The 25,911-nt window shown below is 45.3% G+C and overlaps 1 protein-coding gene across 1 annotated transcript; it reads left to right on the forward strand.

Annotated features, from left to right (window-relative positions):
- Positions 1-18,587: 18,587 nt before the first annotated feature.
- CYTL1 (cytokine like 1) lies at positions 18,588-22,413 on the forward strand (the record flags this gene model as incomplete). The annotated part of the gene is made up of 4 exons (XM_079704148.1): positions 18,588-18,737; positions 20,782-20,826; positions 20,968-21,096; positions 22,330-22,413. 4 exons carry the CDS (start codon positions 18,588-18,590, stop codon positions 22,411-22,413), a joined length of 408 nt encoding a protein of 135 aa, XP_079560274.1.
- Positions 22,414-25,911: the final 3,498 nt, after the last annotated feature.

Consider the following 25,911-nt stretch of genomic DNA (forward strand, 5'->3'; position numbering starts at 1 on the left):
GGTACTCTGCTGGGCATCCAGACTAGGTCTACCATCCAGTAGAGGGACCCCACCCCTATTGTTTTCCTTTTGTGCAGGACAATCAGAATGGAAACTTTTCAAATGCAGGAGTAATTTGACCCTTTGGGCACCAATTTGGATTTTGGTGCCAGCTCTTACAGCTGTCTGGGAAAGCCAGCTGCCTGGCATCTGGGCACCTTGGAGTTGTCCATTAGAAGTAGAAGTCCCTCTGGTGGAGAAAAGGGAACCCTCCTATGCTGTTGGTGGGAATGTAAATTGGTGCAGCCACTATGGAGAACAGTATGGAGGTTCCTTAAAAAACTAAAAATAGAGTTGCCATGTGATCCAGCAATCCCACTCCTGGGCATATATCCTGAGAAAACTCTAATTCAAAAAGATACGTGCACCCCAATGTTCATAGCTGCACTATTTACAATAGTCAAGACATGGAAGTAACCTAAATGTCCATCAACAGATGAATGCATAAAGAAGATGTGGTACATGTATACAGTGGAATATTACTCAGCCATAAAAAAGAATGAAATAATGCCATTTGCAGCAACATGGATGGACCTAAAGATTATCATAATAAGCAAAGTTAGTCAGAGAAACAAGTAAGTAAGTCTGAAGTAAGTTGGACAAATATCATATGATATCACTTACATGTGGAATCTAAAAAATAGTACAAATGAACTTATTTACAAAACAGAAACAGACTCACAGACTTAGAAAACAAACTTAGGGTTACAAAAGGCAAAAGTGTGGGAGAGGGATAGATTAGGAGTTTGGGATTAGCAGATACAAACTACTATATATAAAATAGGTAAACAACAAGGTCCTACTGTATAGCACCGGGAACTATATTCAATATCCTGTAATAAACTATAATGGAAAAGAGTATGAAAAAGAATAATAAATAAATAAATAAATAAATAAATAAATATATTTAACTGAATCACTTTGCTGTACACCAGAAACTAACACAACATTGTAAACTAACTACACTTCAATAAAAATATAAAAATTTACAGAGAGATATGAGATACATTGTGAGGATGGAATACACAGTAAAAAAAAAAAAAAAAAAAAAGTCCCTCTGGTCATAGGAAGCGGAGAGAAAGTACAGCCTCCAACCAGGATAGGGGACCCCCTACCCCCTGCTATCTCCTTGTCCAAGCAGCCTAACTAAGCCCTCAGGGTCAGTTTTGTGTACCACTCTTCATATTACACTGACAAATGCAGTGAGTGAGTGAGTTGAGTGAGTGAATGAGTGAAGGGGAGGCAAAGCAGGTCTGAGTCTATTTTAGAATCAGCTGTCCTCTGCTATGCCAGGCTATGTGTGGGCTCCTAAGTGGCCCCGACACCTTGGCATGTGGTGGGCCATCTAGGTATCTTTGTTTAGTTTTGCACTCATTCACTGCTTATTCTTCAAGATCTTACAACATGCTGCTCAAGGCAGGGAAGAAAACAGAAAAAAATCTCCCTTTGCAGAGTTTACATTCTAAGAAGGAAAATAGGCAAGAAAGCATGCTTTTTTTTTTTTTAAACAAAATGTTTCAGGAAGTGATCAGTACTCTAAAGAATTGAAATTGCCCTTAAACTCAAACTGAAATAAACTGATCTAGGATACAGAAACTACCCTCAATCAGACTCTAATACAAAAGAGTGTATCCCTCTTTTTTATGGCTGTGTTGGGTCTTCGTTGCCACACGCAGGCTTTCTCTAGTTACGGGGAGTGGGGGCTTCTCTTGTTGCAGAGCACAGGCTTTAATTAAGCACGCGGGCTTCGGTAGTTGTGGCATTCGGGCTCTAGGGCACAGACTCAGTAGTTGTGGTGCACGGGCCTAGCTGTTCCACAGCATGTGAGATCTTCCCGGACCAGGGATCGAACCTGTGTCCCCTGCATTGCCAGGCGGACTCCTATCCACTGCGCCACCAGGGAAGCCCGAGTGTGTTCCTCTTAGATCAAGGCATGAGAGGTTCCTGCACTGGGTCCCCCACTTTTAGAAGGTCTGGCAAATCATAAACACACCTGCAATTTGTTAGAACTTCTGGGGCTTCCTTCTCAGGGGAGCTGGCACAGAATGTCCCATAACCCTAAAGATGGGTCAGAAACCCGGGAACACTTCTCTGCATCTCCGGCATTATCTCCTAAAAACAAAATGTGACTGCATGCCAGTGCTTCCAAGATTTGTAAGTGGATTCACTGCTGATGTTAGAGACAGACACTGCTTCCAAGGGTAAGGAGGATTTGAGCAGCCAGAGGGTTTGGGTACCAGAAAAGACAAAGGAGTTAACACGTGGCATCCCTGCTCTAGAGTGCATGAACTGTCAGATTCCTGTATAACAGAGTATCGTTTCCCTGCAGGGCTGAGTATCCACTTCTAGCTTCCTTTTGGCTCCAGTAGGTAGATCCAGAGGCACTCATGAACCACCAGGTATTGGCAAGAATTGCATGGTGTGGCTGAGGAACATTTTGCATTACTAAATATTCATTCTGTGCTTATTTCAATGTGTGTAAGTCTAGATAGAACTTGTCTGAAGCATGATACAGATTCTTTATATTAGTAACTAGGTGGACGTTGAACACTGGAATCAAAATCGTTTTATTTCATAAAAGTAGTCAATGAGATTTCATCATATTTTCAAAGTAATAAATCATTTTTGATTGGTTTAAAGAATTTTTATTTTAAATTTTCTTCTATTATAATGTATAATTATTAATTATATCAATAATTTATATTCTTTTAGTTTAATAGATAATTTTGAATATGATAGAAGAAAAATGTTTTTGAAAACATGCACAAAGAATAATTTTAAAATTTTTTTTACAATTAATTTGTGTTTCTGATGCAAATACATTCTGTCAACCAAAAAAATGTACAACGTGAGAGTTGTGAGTTACATTTTATTTGGGGCAAGATGAGAACTATAGGGCTTCCCTGGTGGCGCAGTGGTTGAGAATCTGCCTGCCAATGCAGGGGACACAGGTTCGAGCCCTGGTCTGGGAAGATCCCACATGCCACGGAGCAACTAGGCCCGTGAGCCACAACTACCAAGCCTGCGCGTCTGGAGCCTGTGCTCCGCAACAAGAGAGGCCACGATAGTGAGAGGCCCGCGCACCGCGATGAAGAGTGGCCCCCGCTCTCCGCAACTAGAGAAAGCCCTCGCACAGAAACGAAGACCCAACACAGCTAAAACTAAATTTAAAAAAAAAAAAAAAAAAAAAAAAGCCAAGCATTTGAAGCCCTTTGTAAAAAAAAAATGAGGACTATAGCCCAGGAGACAGCATTTCAGATAGCTCTGAGGAACTGCTCCAGAGAGGTAGCAGGGAGGTCAGTATATATGTGATTTTGGTGAAGGGGGAGTACGTGCAGTCAAGTACATACTTTTTGCAGAAGGTCACTGCTAGTCTCGAGGGGCAGACATCACCATGAACATTTTTAGTGCTTTTCTAGATACAAGGAGATGCAAGAATTGGGCTCATAAAATCTTCTCCTGAAAATACCTAACTATCTGAAGACCTGTTCTGCCAGTTCTTCCCAGAGCACAGAGGGCCTCATTCCTGATCTCCACCCTGAACTCCTCTCAGGGGGTGTTGAAGCTCAGTGGCTGCAGCAGCTCATGATTTGATCCTTGTAGAGGTAGATGGCAGGTGCCAATTTGTAGGTGACAATTCTAAGTTTGTTAACTTGGAATGTAAATGTTCTCAAAGATCTTTTAGCCCTCTGAGTATGAGTCCAAGTTTTTGCTGAGAATGCCCAGCCCTTCCTCCCTACATGGGGGCCCCTGACAAGCCTCTAGTGTCCAGCTGAGGCATCTCCTCATCTGGAAATGCCCCCTGCTTACTGCTCAACCCTGACAAAGTGAAGAGTTCCTCCTCTACCTTCCTGCAGCCCTTAGGACATCCCATGGTCAGGCACTATGTACGTGGAAAGGTGTTGCCTGAAATATTGGGGAAGGAAGCATTGTTGGATGAATTGTCCCCCTTTACATAACCCCCTCTTCTTGTCTGCATGATATGCCAACCCCTTCAGTCCCCACAACGACCCATTTATTGAGCAATTACTATGTGCCAATTAGTATAATAAGCATGTTACAAACATTCATTTAATTAAGTCTCCTATAAAGATTATTTTTTCATTTTTAATACCTGAACAGTAAGGCTCAGAGACAGATTCATCTATTCATTTCTTTGATGAAAATGTATCAAGACCTCCTATGAAATGGTCACTGCTAGGTGCTACAAGTAAAATAAAGAAGGAAGGAAGTGTAGTGCATACAATTTAATGGCAATATGAAGGCGCGTGGTTCTGAAATGCCATCGCTGGTGAGAGATTGAGCCAAGCACAGCCAGCAGAGGCTGTCAGGCTGCAAACTCCAAGTGTTCATCCATGCGCTAAAATCTACCCCACCCTCAGTAGAGTCTGCAAATGGGAGCAGAGTTTTCCAGACATCTGTGGAACTCTGGAATGAAATTTACATCTAACCACGAAAATGCATTTTTATGATCATTCAAAGGAAGTCACTGATGGCCAGTGGGGGGAAAGCAGACATCAGCCATTAATGGAAAAGTGCATTAAGACTCTTTTTTTTTTTTTTTTGCGGTACGCGGGCCTCCCACTGCTGTGGCCTCTCCCATTGCGGAGCACAGGCTCCGGACGCGCAGGCTCAGCGGCCATGGCTCTCAAGCCCAGCCGTTCCGCGGCATATGGGATCTTCCTGGACTGGGGCATGAACTCGTGTCCCCTGCATCGGCAGGCAGACTCTCAACCACTGCGCCACCAGGGAAGCCCCATTAAGACTCTTGCTACTGACTCTTGCAGGACTTGTGTGGCAAGGCTGCCATGAAAATGCATCTAGAACCCATGTCTCATGACGGAGCCTGAGAAAACCCAAGATGCCCCTCAAGCTACCTAACAAATTTACTCAAGTGCTGAGACCAGCTTAGGAATCAGCTGAATGAGTGGAAGGATGTGAGGATAGTTTTATTTTGCTTATTTTTGAGCAGTAGTTCAAGCAGGAAAATGGGAAGATTTTTCTGGAAAACACCTGACACGTACACAACAGATAAAGTTGTGTTTTTTTGTTTTTTGGGTTTTTTTTTTTTTTTTGCGGTACGCAGGCCTCTCACGGTGTGGCCTCTCCCGTTTCGGAGCACAGGCTCCGGACGCGCAGGCTCAGCGGCCATGGCCCACGGGCCCAGCTGCTCCGCGGCATGTGGGACCCTCCCGGACCGGGGCACGAACCCGCGTCCAACGTCGGCAGGCAGACCCTCAACCACCGTGCCACCAGGGAAGCCCCGATAAAGTTGTTTTTTAAGCACGCCAATCAATTTTCAAAACATCAGGCAAAACTGTGATGACGTGAATAACGATGATGAGAAAGCTGTCACAGGATGCCCTGTAGGAGTGTGGCACTTACAACAGCTATTGATAAAATTTGCTTAATCTGCCATTCATTCATCAAATACAGGGGAGGAGGAGAGCATGTAGAATATTTCTGGAGTCAGTCACTGTGCTGGTTGCTCACAATCCAGCTGTGAGCAACATAGAAGGTGTACAGGAAAGAAGAACAGTAAACAAGCAATGATCTGTGACTAACGTCTGGACAGGTAAGCATGAGAATCTGGGAGAGAGAACAGAGCAGGCAGCCCAACTTGCCTGGGGTGAGAAAATGCCTTGTCAGGGAAAGGGCAGTCCAGACGCTCAGTAGTCTGAGCCTGATTGCAGTAGGGCTGGGAGAAGGAATAGTGTTCCAGGCAGGGGAACAGCATGGTCAGAAGCCCAGGCATCAGAGGGAAAATGACACATTTGAGGCATATTTTTTTTTAATTGAAGTATAGTTGATTTACAATATTGTGTTGGTTTCAGGTGTACAGCAAAGTGATTCAGATAGATAGATAGATAGACAGATAGATAGATATAGATATAGATATGCACACACCCCTATACATACATACATATGTATATGTTCTTTTTCAGATTCTTTTCCCTTATATGTTATTACAAAATATTGAGTATAGTTCCCTGTGCTATACAGTAGGTCCTTGTTGGTTATCTATTTTATATATAGTAGTTTTGTATCTGTTAATCCCAAACTCCTAATTTATCCCTCTCCTCTCCTTCCCTCTTTGGTAACTATAAGCTTGTTTTCTACGTCTGTGGGTCTATTTCTATTTAGTATATAAGTTCATTTGTAAGGTGCACATGTTTTACAAACATGTGATGCCCGTGTATAAGAGGTTATTATTACAGTGTATTTGTTGAGAAAGGCTAGATTAATTTCCATACATCTTCTGGTTCATTTTTCAAAAGACTAATTCTGTAGTTGTAAGAAGCCCAATTGCTGCTCAAGTCTCTGCTGAACAGATGGATAAGCAAATAAGAAGAATCCAAAGCTCCTATAGTTGAAATAGAATTAGGAAGAACTACATAACAGCGTGAAATCAACATGACCTGTCTGGAAACATATGCGCTATTCCTCCACCTGCTTTTTTGCCTTTTCTCCTTTGTTTTGAAATGTTTCAAGCATATAATTTTATACTATGTTTAGGGCCCTACATCTGCTGTGCATCAGTGAATGCAGCTCAATTTAAAAAACACCCTGAAAGTCTGTGATAAGTAAACACAGCCCATGTGAGTGTATTTGGTGTATCTGGATACCCCCAACCAATGAAGATGGTTTAGAGATATCCCACCCCATGTGGAGCATCAGCTCTGGGACCCAGATCATCTAGGTTTTATTACCAGCCCATCAAGTACCAGCAGCGTATTTTTGGCAAGACACATGGCCCCTTTGAACCTAAGAGCTTCAAGTGTAAAATGAGGATTTATACCCATCTCTCGGGGTGGTTGTTTGCTCAGAAAGTATCGAGAGCTACAGCCATAAGTGCTCAGGACCTTTTTGTGCCCTCTTTGCCTTCCTGATTCTGTGCCATAAGCGAGCCTCACTCAGAAACTATGGCCTCTTCATGAAGGAAAAAAGGAACTATTCAAAGAAAAAAGAAAAAAACTTAGGAGGTCACACTTAACCTGGCTCCCTGTGCCAGGAATGTGGATGTGCAGCCAGTTTCTGAAATGGTTTCTGAAGGGGTGAGATGCTTTCCACCCAAGGTTTAAGTCCTTCTCACCAACTTCCTGCCCTGGGTGTGTGTTGGCTACGAGGCTTCCTGAAAGGATGGAGGCCAAAACACTCAAAGCGCTTCCCGAGGGAGGAAGCCTTCACCTCAGAATCTGGAATCCACGGGACCGGGAAGATGAATGGGGGTTTCAGGGGGCCCTTGTTTATGGTGGCTGTGCTGGGGCGCTGGCTTCCCAGGGCTTCATGCTATGGGAGGAAGTGACTGGAGCATCATTAATTCGTTCATTCCACCCACGTTCTCTGTCCTTGTACCAGGCTCAAGTCCTGGGCCAGCTCCTGGGGGTGGAGATGGTGTGTCCTAGCTCCCGAGCCCCTCATAGTCCAATGTGTTGGGGAGTTGGGGGTGGGAACTTATTTTGAGGGCTGGAAATCACATAAATAATAATAGTACCAAACCCACAATGCTCTGTCTACCCCTGGCACTGGTGGTCTAAAGGCTTTGCATATCTTAACCATTTCATCCCCTCTGGCCCCCAGCATAAGGGTGATCACCACCATTGTCTCCATTTTACAGGTAAGGCAGTAGAGAAAGTCACACAGCAAGAAAATGACAGAGCTTAGATCTGTGGTTTGAGTTGAAACCTCTAAATCAAGCTGGCCCTCTAAAAGAAAGTAGAATGGTTGGTGCCAGGAGCTGGGGGAGAGGAAGTGGAGGGTAGTGTTTAGGGGGTACAGAGTTTCAGTTGGGGATGATGAAAAGGTTCTGGAGATGGATTGTGGTGATGGTTGTACGACAATGTGAATGTACTTAATGCCACTGAACTGGACATTTAAAAATGGCTTAAATGTTTCAAAAAATTATCTTGTGTATATTTTATGACAATAAAATTTTTTTCATAGGTTCCAGGGAATACAGAATAGCTCTAGAAATACTCATCACATTGCAGGAGAAATGGATTATCTTTCATTATAAAAGAAATCATTAAAGATGGAAATGGTTGTATAGATTTTTCATAGGTCAGGAGCCAAAACCAGCGACTGGTCTGAGGTTCTAAATTTAAAAGAATTCTGGTTGTATATGCATGACACCAAAGCAACAAGCATATTTGTTCAGCTAAGTCAATTCTGTTAATTTATTGAAAAGAATCAGTTAAGTGAATTATTTAGCATCCTATAAACAAAACAAACACAACAAAAGGGAAAGAAATCTGGGCCTCTGAATACAATCTCTAATACAACATGCTATCTGCTAGCAACCAGGGAATTTTCCAGATTCCCTGGAGACAGGGTCTGGGAAGGGAGATTACTCATAAGTGAGCATCGCCCGTTCTGCCTGAAACAAGTACCCCACTTCAATCCTCACAACCACCTCCCCATGAGGGACCTCAGGACACTGAGAACATGGAGATCAAGCACATTGCAAAATGGTAGTCCAGAGCCTCATGTGCCTGTGAGCCCACACTCAGGCCGCTGCAGCCGATAGGCTGGTCCTGCCCAGGGCAGAGAGGACTCGCCATGCTCGTGATGGACCTCTTAAAAGCAACAAGCGGGCTTCCCTGGTGGCGCAGTGGTTGAGAGTCCGCCTGCCGATGCAGGGGACACGGGTTCGTGCCCCGGTCCGGGAAGATCCCACATGCCGCGGAGCGGCTGGGCCCGTGAGCCATGGCCACTGAGCCTGCGCATCTGGAGCCTGTGCTCCGCAACGGGAGAGGCCACAACAGTGAGAGGCCCGCGTACCATAAAAAAAAAAAAAAAAGCAACAAGCCACCACATTTAGAATGGAGAAAAATGCAAAACAGCACCTTAAATAGAGTCACCCCTCATCTTCTGAGGAAATTAAAGTTCAGAGGTAGGGTAGTGAGCTGCTCAGTATCACACAGCTTGTTAGCGTATAAAGAAATTATTTTTTTCCTTCTTGCCTTCTCTCCATCCCTCAACAAATTTTTATTGAATTCTTTCTCTTAGTTGGCAGGGTACTGGGGTGTTAGGAACTCAGATTTGAGCCAACCTGTCTGGTTTGAACCTGGGCTTCACTTTAATGAATTGTGTGACCTTGAGCAAGTTATTTAACTTCTTGCCTTACTAGTGCCTCATCTGTGAACGGGGGATGTGATGGTACCAGCACCAACCCAGTAGGGTTCTTACGAGGATCGCCCTGGTTCACTCGCACAACACCCTAAGAAAAGCACCAGACCCTCAGCCAGCTCTGTATCCACATTAGCTGTTATTAGTTTCAAGGTCCCCAAACCAGGCATGATGGGATGTGGACGTTTGGTGCAAAAAATTACATCAACTTCACAATTTTGCCAATTGTCACCTCTACCTCATCTTAGAGTGTCTCTCCAGGGCCTTTGCTCAGCCGGGGACACAGAGATGACCAGCTCAGCTCCTCCACCAGAAGATCCTGAGTCTGATACAGACATTGGCAAACAAACCACTGGAAGGCAGCCTGGGGGATGTCACACATGTGTTATTAAATTGAAAAATTACAATCCTCAAGGAATAACCTCAAGTAATAATGTATTGTTCGGTTTATTTGTTGTCTATTGTTGTGTAATAATTACTGTACCACAAACATGAAGACTTAAAACAACACCCATCTGAACCCTCCTACACTGTTGGTGGGAAAGTAAATTGGTGCAGCCACTATGGAAAACAGTATAGAGGTTCCTCAAAAAACTAAAAATAGAACTACCATATGATCCAGCAATTCCACTCCTGGACATATATCCTGACAAAACTATAATTCAAAAAGATACATGCACCCCTATGTTCATAGCAGCACTATTCACAATAGCCAAGACATGGAACCATCCTAAATGTCCATCAGCAGATGAATGGATAAAGAAGATGTGGTACACACACACACACACACACACACATATACACACAACGGAATACTACTCAGCCATAAAAAAGAATGAAATAATGCCATCTGCAGCAACATGGATGCCACTAGAGATTATCATACTAAGTGATGTAAGTCAGAAAGAGAAAGACAAATACCATATGATATCACTTATATGTGGAATCTAAAATATGAGACAAATGAACTTATTTATGAAACAGAAACAGACTCACAGACATGGAGAACAGACTTGTGGTTGCCAAGGGGGAGGAAGAGTGGGGGAGGGTGGATTGGGAGTCTGGGATGAACAGATACAAACTATTATCTATAGCATGGATAAACAACAAGGTCCTACTCTATAGCACAGGGAACCATATTCAATATCCTGTGATAACCATGATGGAAAAGAATTGAAAAAATGTGTATATGTATAACTGAATCACTTTGCTGTACAGCAGAAATTAACATAACATTGTAAATCAACTCTACTTCAATAAAAATAAATTTTTAAAAATAAATAAAATTACTATCACTAAAGGAAAACAACAACAACAACATCCATTATCAGCTACTGGCTGTGGAGGGCAGTCGGGGTGAAACCAGCTGGGTTCTCTGCTGTGTGTCTCACTGGCCATGTCTCATATCTGGGGGCTCTGGGGAAGGATCTGCTCCCAAGCTCATTCAGGTTACTGACCGACCCAGTTCCTCATGGCTGTATGTCTGAGGTTCCCATTTCTGTGCTGGAGGCCAGAGGGGCCACTCTCTGCTCCTAGAGGCTGCCCCATTCCTTCCTGTGTTGCTCCCTCCACCTTCAGACCCGTAGTGTAGGTCAAATCCTTTCCACACTTGGTAGATCCCTGGGTAATCTCCCTTTTGAGTAACTCAAAGTCAAATGATTAGTAACCTCCAGAATATCTGCAAGATCCTTTTTGCCATATAACTAACTAAACCACAGGAATGATGTCTCCTACATGGGCTCCACCCACACTCAAGGGGATGGGGTTCTACAGGGGCCTGGAGGTCATGGTAGAATTCTGCCTACCACAGTCAGGCTGGGCTAGGTTCTACTGTCATAACAAACAAGGCAGAGGCGGGCTGGGGTATAGCTCTAGGTCTCCACCTCAGAGTGAGGCCAGCAGAGCCGCCACTATCTCTGACTCAGTGGTCCCATAGCAGAGAGAAGGGGAAAGTGGCAAAGCATGCACGGGCTCTTAAAGCTTCTGCCCAGAAGCAAAACCCATCATATCCTCTTATGTGTCATTGCACAGAATGACTCACGTGGCCATGCAAAATTTCAAGGAAGCAGGGAAGCTCAGTGCTGGCTTGGAACCAGGAGAGAGGAGACTGGACATATTTGATGATCAGCACCAATGATTGCCACAAATAGTGAATCATCAAAGAGAAGGCAACGGCTTTGAGCACCAGCTCTGTGTTGGGCACCTTGCTGGGTCCTGTATTGGTCAGAGCTCTTTTATTTTTAAGAGATAGAAAGACAACTCACTGAAACCAGCTCTAGCCAAAAGGAAATACTAAGTCTGTAGCTAGAAATGACCCCAGGACAGCTTACAGAGTCCAAGGAGGAATTCCAGGACTGGGCCTCTGGGAACAGAATTAGGGATGGAGCTCCATCCAGACTCTCTTCTCCATCCATCTCCGAGCTCTGCTTCTGGCCTTGCCTGCTCCTCCAGCAGGGAAGCCCACTCCAGGTCAGAAGACATAACTGTTGGCAACCATGTAGGGACATTGGTGGAATGAGAGAGCAACTTTCTTCCTGTACTCATCAGTTCATTCCAGGGAAGGAAGCTGATTGGTCCATCCTGGGCCACGTGCCCTTCACCATAACCATTGTGGGAAGGTTAGAACTGGCCTAAGATGGAGTGAATGAACAAGGTCCATAACCAGGAAAAAAAATGAAAAGAAAGAAAAGATAAAGAAAATGAAAACCACAGTCACACTGGCTATTTCATGTTTATTTCATCTTCACAAGAACTCTGGACAATAAACGTTATAAATCCCACACATCAGAGGAAGACGAGGGGTGACAAGATTTGCACAGTCACATCATAACAGAAGTGAGATTTAAACTGAAGCCTCTATCACTCCAAAGCCTGTGTTCTTTCTAAGAAGCCAAGCTGGGACTCTTCTGAAGAACTTTTTCTGAGTCCTTTCTGCATAAACAGGCCCAAAGAAAATGTTTGGGAGAATTTGTCCTGCACACTGTTTCCTATTAAAATTTGAATCCATGTTTCAAGGATTATAGAGGGGTCTCTATTCTAAAATGTGGGATTATTTTCAGAATCACTGCCCCAAAGCAAAACCTGGCCTTGTTGGTTGTCTTCATTCCTTTACTCTGGACTATGTGGGCCAACTTTCCACTTGGGTTTGCCAAGAGCGCAAGTAACAAGCTCAAAACACATCACATAAACAGGGGGAGATGTGTGGCTTTTAACCAAAGGAACACTGCTGTTGACAGGACACCCTGGAGGCAACATTCTGGCTAGTTGTTCAACCTACACCCCTTGCTTAAATATCTCCTGGCTGTTACTGCTCAGTCAGGACAGCACAGGCATCCCTGGCCCTGGATTCTGACCTCAAATGCAGGCAGGAGGGGGGGACTCAGAGGTAATCTCTTTGCTAGAGAAGTGGCCTCTACCACCAGCCCCTGATGTCAGCATCTCAGACTCCTTGTGTGTCTAGTGTGATGTTTTCCAAGGATGGAAACTGCCGCAGGGCTCTTCCGATCTCTGGCAAAAACAGCTACTGGCTGGACTTTGGGTAACCGAGGAGATCTGAGATTGGTCATGGCCCTTTCAACCTTGGCTGCCATTGCAAACAGGCACAGGACAGGAACACAGGGAATATTCGGGAAAGGTGTGATTCTGAGTTTGAGCCAGGTAATGAAAGAGTTCTTATTTTTTATGGTCCGCTCAGGAATTTCCCATAACCCCGTAGGGCTGGGAACAAAAAAGTATTTCCCTGGTTACCTGCATCACTTACAAGGCTGTGTCAGTCCAAATAGCCAGAAGGAAAAGGTTAAGTGATCTTTACCTAAAAATGCTAAAAAGGAGTCCCAGACTATGAAAATACGAGGTCACGAGACAGACATGGCAGGATCTGCTGGCAGCACAAAGCTCAGGACTTCCTTCAATGGTCAGGGGATGAGATGGCATGTGTCCTCTCCAGACAGGGATGGGATAGCATGTGTGCTGGACTCTACCAGCAGCCACATTGTGACCACAAGGAGACCTGGCTTTAGGATGGAGTCAGTGACATATGTGTCAGTTCAGGTTCAACCAAAGATGCAGAACCAGAAGCAGAGACATAGTAAGAGAATATTTTATTGTAAGGAATTGGCTGACACGGTCGTGGAGGCCGGCATGGCCAAGAAAGTCCAAAACAGCAAGGCAGGCTGTCAGGAAGGGCAAGCTAGAACTCAGGGTGATGGGTCGAAGCTACTCCACAGGCAGAATTTCTTCTTCCTCAGGGAATTTCTTCTTCATCAGCTCTGCTCTTAACATTTTTCAACTGACTGAATCAGGCCCACCCAGAATATCTAGAATAATCTCCTGTCCTTCGAGTCAACTGGTTATGGACTTTAATCACATCTACAAATACCTTCACAGTAGCACCTGGAGTAGCATTTGATTGAATAACCAGGGACTATAGCCTGGCAGAGTTGACACATCAAAAGACCATCACAGTATGGAAGAAGGAGACAGAATAAGATGATTTCTTGGTGACTTCATCGAGCTCCTAGATCAAACCATTCCGGAACTCCACACTACCACTACATGTTCCAGTTAAACTTTCCAGAAAATCTGGGCATGGGTATCTCAAACCATGTGTTCTGTAAATCACGATGTTTAGTCCTAACTGACACAACAGGGGCCCAAACCAAGGAGGTTAACAGTTCTGACTAGACCTCTCAAGGAGGGCTGTGTTCCAATCTGGGTTCCAGCTAGTGGGAGACACATTGACACACAACAGGGATAAAGGGGCAGTCACTTCCATTCAGCAGGGAGATGTTTACTGAACACCTACTCTGTGTTGGACCTGGCCTCCATGCTGTGGACACAAAGACAAAGAGGACACTCGCTCTGCCTGTAGGGGGCAGACAAGCAAACAGACAAAGGCCAAAGTGGACAATGCTCTATCAAAGCAGAGGAAAGTGCAGGGGCCATGCGAGCCTGTGCAGGCAGGTGGAGGGGACCCAATCCAGCAAGGCAGGCTTCCTGGAGAAAGTGACATTTCAGCTCAGTCTGGAAGGGTGAGAAGGAATGAACCAGGAACAAACAAGGTGAGGAAAAGACATTCCAAGAAGCAGGAACGGCATGTATGAAGGCCAAAGGCCCCTTGGGTGTTATAACTACAAACACTAGGGATTGCTAATGCTGTGTGATTTGGAGCAAGTCACTTCACCTCTCTGCGCCTCATTGCCCTCAGGTGATGATACTAGAATGAATGCATTAAGCCTTGTACAGGGCTTGGAGCAAGGCCACATTTCAGGGTTAGCTATCATCACCATCATCATCATCATCATCACCATCATCATTGTCATTCCTTGATAAAAGTGCAGGAAAGGACAGGCAGAGATGGCTGGAGAGGTAGTCTGGGACCAGGCCACAGACCTCAGACTATCTTGCAGGCCTCAGGGAACCAGGGAAGAATGTGAAACAGGCAAGCGTGGATTTCTGCTTTAGAAATGTCTACTGGGAGGAGAAAGGACTCTGGGCAGAGAGATGGTAATCGTAATGCCATTGTGGAAAAGGATGTTGAAGCCACTTCCCATGGAAAAAGTTTCAAGAAATTGGGGTGTTTGCTCAGAAAGAGAGCTGACTCTGTCTGGGGGACAGGGATGAGTAATGGTAGACAGGCTGAGTGCTGAGAATCACCCAGAGCTGTTCTGTGGAAGAAGGTAACAAAGATTTAGGTCACAGGTGGTAGCTCCAGGGAGTCAGCACATCTCACCTTCACCTTGGGAAGAATTTGTATTGTTCACAGCTGCCCAGAGACTGGAGGGCAGTCTTAAAGGGCAATGAGCTCCCCATCTAGGGAGGTATGCAAACAGACTCTGGATGAATGCTTGACGGGGAAACTGTAAAAGAAGCACAAGCACCAGGCAAGTTGATGCAGATCATTTCCAAGTTCCTCACAACCATGATCTCTGTTATCCTACTGAACCCCAGAGAGATGGTGTATTAGTTTCCTGTTGCTGCTGTAACAAATAACCACCAACAGAATGGCTTAAAACAACACACATTTATTCTCTCACAGTTCTAGAGGTCAGAAGCCCACCATGAGTCTCACTGGACTAAAATCAAAGTCTTGGCGGGGCTGCGTTCCTTTCTGGAGGCTCTAGGGGAGAATCTTTTTTTTTGCCTTTTTCAGCTTCTAGAGGCTTCCTGCATTTCTTGGCTTGTGGCCTCTTCCTCCACATTCAAAGCTGGCAGCATAGCAGCTTCCAAATTCTCTCTCTCCTTCATACACTGCCCCCGCCCACATCCCCATGCCCATCCCACATCCCCACAACGTTCCTCAACTTGCTGATGGAGCCACCGCCAGGGAGAGGCTCCTGAGGCACCAGGGCTCCCACTGTCATGTCACTTACCCTGTGTGTTCAATGAGTTAATTTCCCTCTTTACTCTCCTCAGAGGACAGCATCTCTCACTCACTGTTTTATCCTTATTGTCCATCTCAGGCCTGCACACAATAGATTCTCAATAAATAAAGAAGTGTCTGGAGAATGAATGAAGAATCCATTCAAAGAAAATGGCTGGTAGATACCATTCCAGCTGAGAAGCATTCACTCACTCATTAGCTCTGGCTGTTCAGCTCTCCTGACATAATGAGGTACCATGCCTTGATGGGACCCCTGCTCTTCTCACGCACTAAGGGGATTGGGAGAAACCTTTGGAGGAAGACAAAGGCTTTAGTCTGTGCGGAAATTCCAGCCTGGATCTTTAGCATTCACGTTCCATACTGAGTAGCCTGATGCTGAAGGACCCAGGGAAGGGGCCAGGGAAGGGAGCTATTGGGGGCGCAGGGGGACGGCAGTGCCAAAGGAGAACTTTGTGAGCAAATACACATGTGGGTCCCCTGAGACCTCCTTCATCGAGGGCAGGGTCTCTCTGGCATGACTTTGGCTGTGCTCTGTGGGTTTCTTAATGGGCTCGTGCCTCTCTCTGAGTAACGAGATTAACAGCCATCAGGTTAATTCAGCAAAGCTTTCCTGAGCATCTGCTCTGCCCGGCTGGGTGCTGGGTGCTGACAAGCCGAGATGCAGAAGGCAAGCACGGTGGGTGGGAAGGTAGATGGGATCCGGTTAGCGGGATGTCTGGGGCTTAGCGTGCAGAGGAGGCTTCTGATTTGCCCAAGGAGCCCTATCAACAACCACACACGTGGCCAGGGTGGAACAAGGCCAGATCTCCCAGCGACACATTTATCTCACCATCAAGTGCACAGAAAAGCCTGCTTTTTCAGCACAGCAACGTCTCCTCGATCGGATGGTCCAAGGACTTGTTTTGCTGCTTGGGCTGGTTTTTCCTCCCTGTCCTGAATTGGAAGCTCCTTCGATGAGCACATCCAGAAACACTGGAGCATTTCGAAGGAGTCTGGAGTCCCTGACTGGGGCCGGTTTGTCTGCCAGGGAGGCCCACGCCCCAGGCACTGCCACAGAAAGTGAGGAGACCCCTTCATTCAGAAGAAAAACACATCTGTGTTTGCTGCTTGCACCTCCAAGCACACACAGTTCTGCCCTGCCTGAGAGGGCACCCAAAAGGTGGTCCCCAGGCCATCTTGCTAAAGGTGTTTAGAGAACATGCTCTCACCTGGAAAACAGGAAGGCAAGGCTGTGATCCCTGCCCAGGGCTCGAACACAGAAAAGTAGCAAAATAGAACATCAGGGTGGGAAGAGACATCCCGCTGCCTGGGGTGATGCTGCTCTGTTTACGGACAGGGAATGGCACCTGTCAGGAAGGGATTTTTGTGGGCAAACAGAGACAGGGAGAGGCTAGAGCTGAACTTTCATCCCTGCTGTTGATCCTCGATGCTGCCCCATATCCAGGACACCACGCTCCTTTCCCTTAACCTTCTGGTCCTCCACTTTGGTTGTTTTGTTCTGGGAATCTGTGCCGGCCCGGGCCGCTCTTCTGCCCTCCCCTGCAGTGAGACAGGCTTTGGAGACAGGCAGACCCAGGAGCACAGCTCTGCCTCCCCTTATAAGCCTTGTGACCCCAGACAGTTTCATATCCCCTAAGAGCCTCAGTTTCCTCATCTGGGAAATGGGAATAACCCCACTCACTTCACTGGCTTTCTGTGAGGCTCATGGCATTTGTGACAACAGCTGTGTAGTTGTATAAATGAGCATCACGCATCACTGCTGGAGCATATGTGATACTTGGTGTTAAGTAAGAACCTTCCTCTCTTTTGACAGCTCCTTCTCCTTGCTTGTTCCTTGGTCTTGGGCAGCCCAAGAGCTCAAACTCACCTCTGGCTGCAGGAATCCTGCTCTGCCCCAGTTCCACACTGCAGAATGGGAGGACGGAATAAAGACAAGGCAGAAAGCCCCACTGGACCCATTTGCCTCCAGCTTTATGACCTTGTGCAAGTTGCTGGAACTCTGTGAGTCTCAATTTTCCCACATGGAAAACTGGACTGTTTTCTGCAGTACCTGCCTCACAGGGATGCTTGTAGGAAAGGAGAGAGTGACATTAGCTCTGACTGTGATAATAGCTCAGCATCTTCTCTTCCTCACTATGTTCTTATCATCCCCATTTCACGGATAAGGAGAGGGAAGAAAGAGTTAAGAAACTTGCCCAAGGTCATCACAGAAGTGGGTGACCATGCGATGCACCGAGCATCTAAGGGCAGAGCTTACTCTTCTAACTGGTACCCACGCTCCTGTATTTACAGGAGAGCAGCCTGCAAAGCATCATTGCTAATAGAGACCCACATATGGAGAATCAACCCTTCCAGTGGGTCTGCTCTGTACCAGGACTTGTGCTGGGAGCTTGAAGTGGACCAGCTAGGGGAATGCTCCCACATCCCCCATCACGGGCCCTAGCACAAGCCCATCTTCCAGATGCAGAGGCGCAGCTGCTCAGAAGGCAAGGGACTGCCCAAGGTTCCCCTGGCCAGTCAGTGGTGGGTGGATGGTGATACCCAGGCTGCCTGACCACAAATCCCCGGATCACTGGTGCTCAATCCGTCACTTCTGGTCCCTTTCCCTCCCCCAGTTCTGCTCCAAGAGATCAGCCAGTTTTACCAAACGTTCCCCATTCTAACTGAAGGGGCTGACTGCCCACTCCCGCCCCTCTGACTGAACCACCATCCATCCTGTTTCTCTCTTGTCCTCTGCCCCCCTCATCTGCCAATCCTGCCCCGGCCAAGAGAGAAAGTTCTATTGCAAGTTGTGTGAGAGGAAGATCCTGTTCCCTTCCAGGTGCCTGGCATCTCCCCCACCCTGCCCCTGCCAGGAAGCACCTCCTTTCAACAAGGGGGACCTTTAGGTCTGAAAGGCTCCAGTGTCCCCAGGCCAGGTGGGCGTGCTCTTGGCCTTGGCTGGGCACCACAGGAAATGGAGGCGTGGAGGACCACCCCCAAGCCTCTGCTTAAAGGGCCGGCTGGCCTCGGGCTGCAGTCAGGCCGCCTTTGCACCATGACCCCCCAGCTGCTTCCCCTGCTGCTGCTGCTCCTGGCCGGCACCCCCGCCGCTCAGCCGGCTCCCCCGACCTGTTACTCCAGGATGCTGGCCCTGAGCCGGGAGATCACCGCTGACTCCCAGAGCCTGCAGGCCACGGAGACTTTGGTGAGTGCCCTCGGCCCCCCTGAGGACTGGGAGGTCCATGCAGACCCAGTTCTCAAAAATTTGCCTTTGGACCAGGGAAAAAACACTAGTTTTCTTTTCTGGTCAATGTTAATTCCAAGGGTATTTGTGTTTTATTCCCATCCTATTAAATACCAATGGTTTGCACTTCCTTTTAAATACAAAGAAAATATAATCAAAGACATCACAATTTTTGTTTATAACTAGCTAGCAAATATCAGAGGATCGTTTTAAAATGTAAAAAGAGAGAGAGAAGAGAAGAGAAGAGAAGGGAACAGGAGAAGAGAAGCTCCCATAGAGTTTAGAGCTCCAACTTAAGGAGGACCAAAGAGCTCTGCTTATTTATTCTCTCCACTAGCCAGCAGGAGCTAAGGGGGCAACTCCCAGAATCAGCCCCACCCCTAACCTGCTGTAGGACCCTGAGCAAATTACTCAGCCCTGAATCTCAGCACCCTCAGCTGTGAGAGGGGATGGCTGAGCCCCTCACCGGCTTCGGGCACCTGGAGGGTTGAAGACTTGGATGCAGACACAGCCTGCACAGAGGACAACCCAAGATGTCTACACTGTTCTCAACACTGTGTTAAGAGGAAGACCCAGGGGCTCGGAGCCAACAGTCCCACAGGGGCCACCCAGAACTAGAATCCAGCCTCCTGACTGCTCGTCCAGTGTAGAAACAAAACAAATTAAACTTCAAAGCTCTGGTAAAATTTAAAAGTATCCCTTTACCACTTGTGAATCCTTCAAATAAAATGCACTGTTCTCAGATGTGGGGCTTACGATACCCTAACACCTCCTTTGTATTTTCTTTTTGAAAGTTAAATGATGTGTATTTTTTTCAACTTATGAAAGTCATATACTTTGAAAATGGTTGGAAAAGGCACAAAAGACAAAGAAGAAAATAAATATTACTGCAATCCTACCACCTAGAGGTGACCTGCTGCCATCACATTCGGAGGATAGGATTTCAGCTCTGGGTCTGTACAGAGTTAGCCAAGTGTGTAGACAAATTGGATCCAACAACACAGCAGTTCTGCAATTTACTTTTTAGCGACGCTGTCAAATAAATTAATATTTCTTTGTAACAACATTTGGTTGTATTGTTGCGCCCCAATGTATCCACAAATTCCTTGCTATTAAATCTGTAAAGCAATCATCTTTTAAAAATATATGATTTTAAAGTTTAAAATTATGCATAAGCTCAGAGCTGGAAGGAAGTGGAGGTTATGTGTTCTAACTCTCTAATCTCACAACTGGGAAACCGAGTCACAAAGAAGAAGGAGACCTACCCCATGTCACACAGGCAATTACTGGTCGGGAGGGACCAGAATCTGGGTCTTCTGGCTTTCAGGCCAGCACAGAAGCAAAAGTGAAATATAGTAATATAAAAGTGTACATAGGGCTTCCCTGGTGGTGCAGTGGTTGAGAGTCCGCCTGCCGATGCAGGGGGCACAGGTTCGTGCCCCGGTCCGGGAAGATCCCACATGCCGCGGAGTGGCTGGGCCTGTGAGCCATGGCCACGGAGCCTGTGCTCCGCAGCGGGAGAAGCCACAACAGTGAGAGGCCCGTGTACCGCAAAAAAAAAAAAAAAAAAAAAAAGTGTACATACATATACAGTTTTATATTACTAAATATATATTATATAATTACTATGTCTAGATTACAGTTATAGAACTGTTTTAATATATATACATATATAGACACACATATTTATATGTGTGTGTCTCTCTCTCTCTGTATATATATGTATGTATATGTGTGTGTATATATATATATATACATAAAACTGTTCCCTAGCTCATAGTCAATGATAAAATGGTTGCATTCTAAAAGTCGAATTCTAGAAGAGCAGTTTACTTTGGGGGAATGTGGCATATGATACAAGAAAGTATTGTACATGGCAGCATCAAGGAAGGCCCCAGGGATCTGGGGCTGCTCTGGCTTTGGGGAGGCTGGCAGAGAGCCTTCTGTGGCCAGGCTGAGGGTGTGTCCCTGTGAGCAACACAGAAACCCGTTTCCCTTTCTGCAGGAGCCGTGTGTGAGATACCTGCCCAGGTTGTACCTGGATATACATGTAAGCGGGGTCTGCCTGCCTGCGGGAGGGCTTGGAGTGGGGGTGGGGAGAAACTCTGTGCAGAAGGGCCAGGAGTCCCCAGCTCCCGCGTCTCTGGCTACTGACTTCCCCAAGAGACCCGTCCCTGTTGTCCACTCACAGAATTACTGCGTGCTGGCCAAGCTGCGGGACTTTGTGGCATTGCCCCAGTGTTGGAAGGTGGCCCGGGTAGATGTCTTGAAGGACAAAGTGCGGAAACTGTACACCATCATGAACTCGTTCTGCAGGAGGGTAAGCGACACCATTGAACGTTCTTTTTCTACTTGTCATCAGTCAAGAACTTAAGAGAAGGGTTAGGAGATGAGGGGATGAGGAGGAGGAAGACAAAAGCTTATGGGGTGCTTCCAGGTCACAAAGCCCTTCCTCAACCCTATAGCTCTTGCTGAGTGCTGGAGGACTCAGAACAAGGCTCCTCCTGTCCTCCAGCTCCATCTCCAACACCCAAGACCACAGGCTGAGAGTCAAATGGGGCAGGGATTGTGGGTAGAGGACTCTGGAATTCCGAGAATTCCCGGAGCCCTGGGGTCAGGGGAGACTTCCTGGGGGAGGGGCTTCGGGTGTGCTCTGTGTTGGGAGGAATCTGGCAGCAGAGGGGAGGGAGATGGGAAAAGCAGAGAATCAGCACTGGTTAAGATGCAGAAAGCAGAGTTGTTTGGTCCTAGAGGCACAGGCTTCAGCATCAGGCAGACCTGAGCCCCTGTCTTCACCTCCCTGCTTCCTAAATGCCAGTGTCCCCTCCTCTCTCTGAGCCACAGTTTCCTCATTCGTGAATGATACCCATGTCAGGAGAGCATTGGGAGGATAATACTACTTACACCCCCTGACCGTGTGTGTGCTGGGCGCTGTAGTAACTCCCTCGGTGCTAAGATCTCTATCAAGGTGACTAAACATAGAATACCGAACACCAGGCTTGGCCCAGGAAACTTATAATTAGCTATTAAGTTTTTTAGCTTTAAGTTTTATTAAGATTTGTTTGTTACTATGCATCAAAGATGAGACAAGCATTTTGTCCCACACCCATTTCCCTCCTCATGCCCCTCTCCCCGTGGTCGTGGAGGGGAGACAAGAAGAAGACATAATACAGTCTGAAAAGTGCTGCTATTGACTCTAAGGTGTTTGAAGGTGAGACCTGGTGCTGTTACTCATGGTATCCCCGATGTCTGGGCCAGAGTTGTTGCTCAGTAATTGAGATTTATTCATTTATTCATTCCCTTGCCCATCTATCCATCGATCCATCTGGTCAACCAATGTACAACTGAATTCGATAATAAAAGACTATATGAGATTCAATAGGAAGGTGAAGAAAGATGTAACCAGCTCTCCTTGGGGGAATGAATGTTGGGAAATTTTCACACAAAAGGGAACAACTGAACAGTCTTTGAGGATAACCAGGAGTCCTACAGTTGTGCATGGGCTCTGTGGCCACCTTCAGTGACATTCCTGCTCATTGCACATCTTTTCCAGGATTTGGTGTTCCTTTCGGATGACTGCAATGCCTTGGAATACCCAATCCTAGTGACCACGGTCCTGCCAGATCATCAGAGCTAAGGCAGCTCAGACCAGCGAGAGACCCCAGGGGGACTGAAGTTATGTCAGCTGCCCAGACACAATGGGCTAAAGCCATGGCCCCCACAGGTCTCCCTGAAACTGTCATGTGTCTCTCCACCTTCTGGAAAGCAAGGCTTGTGCTCCTACCCTAGAACCGATTTTTAACATAGTTAGAAGCCTTGCTTCTCCTTCCCCTTTGTTTTGTCTTACCAGGATGGTTAGGTACACAAGCATGTTGATTTGATCACTAAGAAGAAAAGGGCAAACCAGCTTCTTTTTTATGAGCAACTAGCTTGAGAACAAGCAAAATAGTATGTTTGTAGTACCACTTTAACGGAGTAGTGGTACCATTTTTCTTTCTTGGTAAAAACCTGCTTACATTTAACCAAGCTTCTATTTTATACCTTCTCTCTCTACAAATTTTCCTGACACTTATCTTTCATTTTTAAGGAAATTTCATTATCTATAAGATGTATTTGCGAGGTTCATAATTACATACTGCTGATGGGAACGATTCTTTCATTGAAAGGTGATGAAAATCAAATAAAGACTATCATTACAGTGAGAAACATGTGTCCTGCTGTATTTGTTCAAGGTGGGTGTCAGGGCGTTTATTTCATGCTCTTTCTGCAAGTTGCTGCTTTTAGCAAGATATGTCTTTCTTCCACTTTCCATCGAGCACAGGTGTTTCTGGGTCTGCTTCGAACCACCTGTGTGAATGTCTGTCTTTAAAGCATCGGAAGATGCTCTAATTTATGTTTGGGGACAGACTGTATCCTGCATCGTACCCACGGCAGTGCAGTACCTGACATGTCATAAACATCAGTTCACTGAGTCATCATAACAGACCCAGAGACAGGCATTGTAGGATGCTGAGGCTCATGTAGATTAGGTAACTTGACCAAGGTCACCAGCTGCTAAGTGGGGAGGCTGGATTGAACTCAAAGAGCTCCAAAGCCCACACTCTCCCCTGTGTCCCACACTGGTTCTCTGCAGGTGAAGCATGCTTGTTTAATTAATTCATGAACACAACAGTAACATCTCAGTTAAGTAACTGGATTGTTGAAAAAGATTTCAAATATTTTTTAAAAGTTCACATGCTACACTGTGGTCTTTTTATTTCCTTTACTCCCTTCTGTACACATAGGCCATACTTTCCCTCCCTGATCTTAGGTGTCTTTGACTTAGATGATTTATGAGAATGATTTAGTAGCTTATGATTTTATATTTAGAAGCACAAGACCAGAGCATCACAGTACTGGTTTCCTAGGGCGCCATAACAGGGTACCATAAACTGGGCTTAAAGTAAGAGAAGTTTATTGCCTCATAGTTCTAGAGGTTAGAAGTTCTGAAATCTAAGTGTTGGCAGGGTCATCCTCTCCCTGAAGGCTTTAGGATAGAGGATCCTTCCTTGCCTCTTCCTAGCTTGTGGTGGTTACTGGTAATCCTTGTCATTCCTTGGCTATAGACACATCGATTCAATCTCTGTCCCCATCAACACATGGTATTTACCTGGCATCTGTATCCCTGTGTCCAAAATTCCCTCTTCTTGAAGTAAATTATCTCTGTTTGCAGATGACATGATCTTATATATAGAAAATGTTAAACACTCCACCAAAGAAAACCTGGTAGAATTAAGTAAAGTGGCAGGAGAGAAAAATCAACATACAAAAATCAGTTGCATTTCTATACACTAACAACAAACTTTCAGAAAGAGAAATTAAGAAAAAATCCCATTTACAATAGTATCAAAAAGTATAAAATGCATAGGAATTAATTTAATCAAGGAGGTAAAAGACCTGCACACTGAAAACTATAAGACATTGATGAAAGAAAATGAGGAAGACACAAATAAATGGAAAGCTATCCCCTTTTCATGGATTAGAAGAATTAATACCATTAAAATAAAAGTATTGTCCATACTGCCCAAAGTGATCTTCAGATTCAACTTAATCCCTATCAAAATTCCCCTGGCATTTTTCACAGAAACAGAAAAAAGCAATCCTAAAATTCATATGGAACCACAAAAGACCCCAAATAGCCAAAGCAATCTTGACAAAGAACAAAGCTCAAAGTATCACATCATTTCATATTATACTAGAAGCTATAGTCAAAACAAGATGGTACTGGCACATGGATCAGAACACACAGAACAGTGGAAGAGAACGGAGAGCCCAGATATAAAAGGAGAACCCAGATATATACCCGTGCATAACTTTGACACGGACACCAAGAACACACAATAGGGAAAGGATAGTCTCTTCAGTCAGTGGTGCTGGGAAAATTGGTATGCACACACAAAAGAAACTAGACCTCTGTCTTACACCACTCACAAAAATGGATTAAAGACTTAATGTAAGACTTGAAATCATACAGCTACTAGAAGAAAACATAGGGGAAAATCTCCCTAACATTGGTCTTAGCAATGATTTTGTTTGTTTGTTTGTTTGTTTTAAATATTTTTTGAATGGTTAAATTTATTTATTTTTATTTTCTTTGCTGTGCCATGTGTCACGTGGTATCTTAGTTCCCCCCAGGGATGGAACTTGGGCCCCTGCAGTGGAAGCACAGAGTCCTAACCACCAGATTGCCAGGGAAGTCCCAGCAATGATTTTTTGGATATGACACTTAAAGCACAGGCAACAAAAGCAAAAGTAAACAAGTGGGACTACATCAAACTTAAAAGCTTCTGCACAGCAAAGGAAACCATGAAAAAAAAAAGGTAACTTACGGAATGCGAGAAAATATTTGCACCATGTATCTGATAAGGGGTTAATATCCAAAGTACATAAGAAATTTTTACAACTCATAGCAAAAAATCCCAAATCTGATTTTAAAACAGGCAAAGGATCTGAATAGATGTTTTACCAAAGAAGACATACAAATGGACAACAGGTACATGAAAATGTGTTCAATATCACTAACCATCAGGGAAATGAAAATCAAAACCACCACGAAAAATCGCCTCATACCTGTTAGGATGGGTTTTATAAAAAAGACAACAGGTAAGTTTTGCGAAGATGCAGAGAAAAGGGAATCCTTGTACACTGTTGGTGGGATTGTAAATTGGTACAGCCATTATGGAAAACAGTATGAGGGTCTTCAAAAAATTAAAAATAGAACTACTGGGACTTCCCTGGTGGCAGAGTGGTTAAGAATCTGCCTGCCAATGCAGGGGACTGGGTTCAGTCTCTGGTCCGGGAAGATTCCACATGCCGCAGAGCAGCTAAGCCCATGCGCCACAACTACTGAGCCCACACGCAGCAACTACTGAAGCCTGCACAACTAGATGTGTGCTCCACAAAAAGAGAAGCCACTGCAATGAGAAGCCCATGTGCCACAACTAGAGAAAGACTGTGCACAGCAACAAAGACCCAATGCAGCCAAAAAATAAAAATAAAAATAAAATAGAACTACATATGATCCAGCAATCCTACTTCTGTGTATATATCTGAAAGAAATAAAATCAGTATCTCGAAGAGGTATCTGGACCCCCAT

The sequence above is a fragment of the Hyperoodon ampullatus genome, assembly GCF_949752795.1.
Source record: "Hyperoodon ampullatus genome assembly, chromosome: 1".
Classification (NCBI taxonomy): domain Eukaryota; kingdom Metazoa; phylum Chordata; class Mammalia; order Artiodactyla; family Ziphiidae; genus Hyperoodon; species Hyperoodon ampullatus.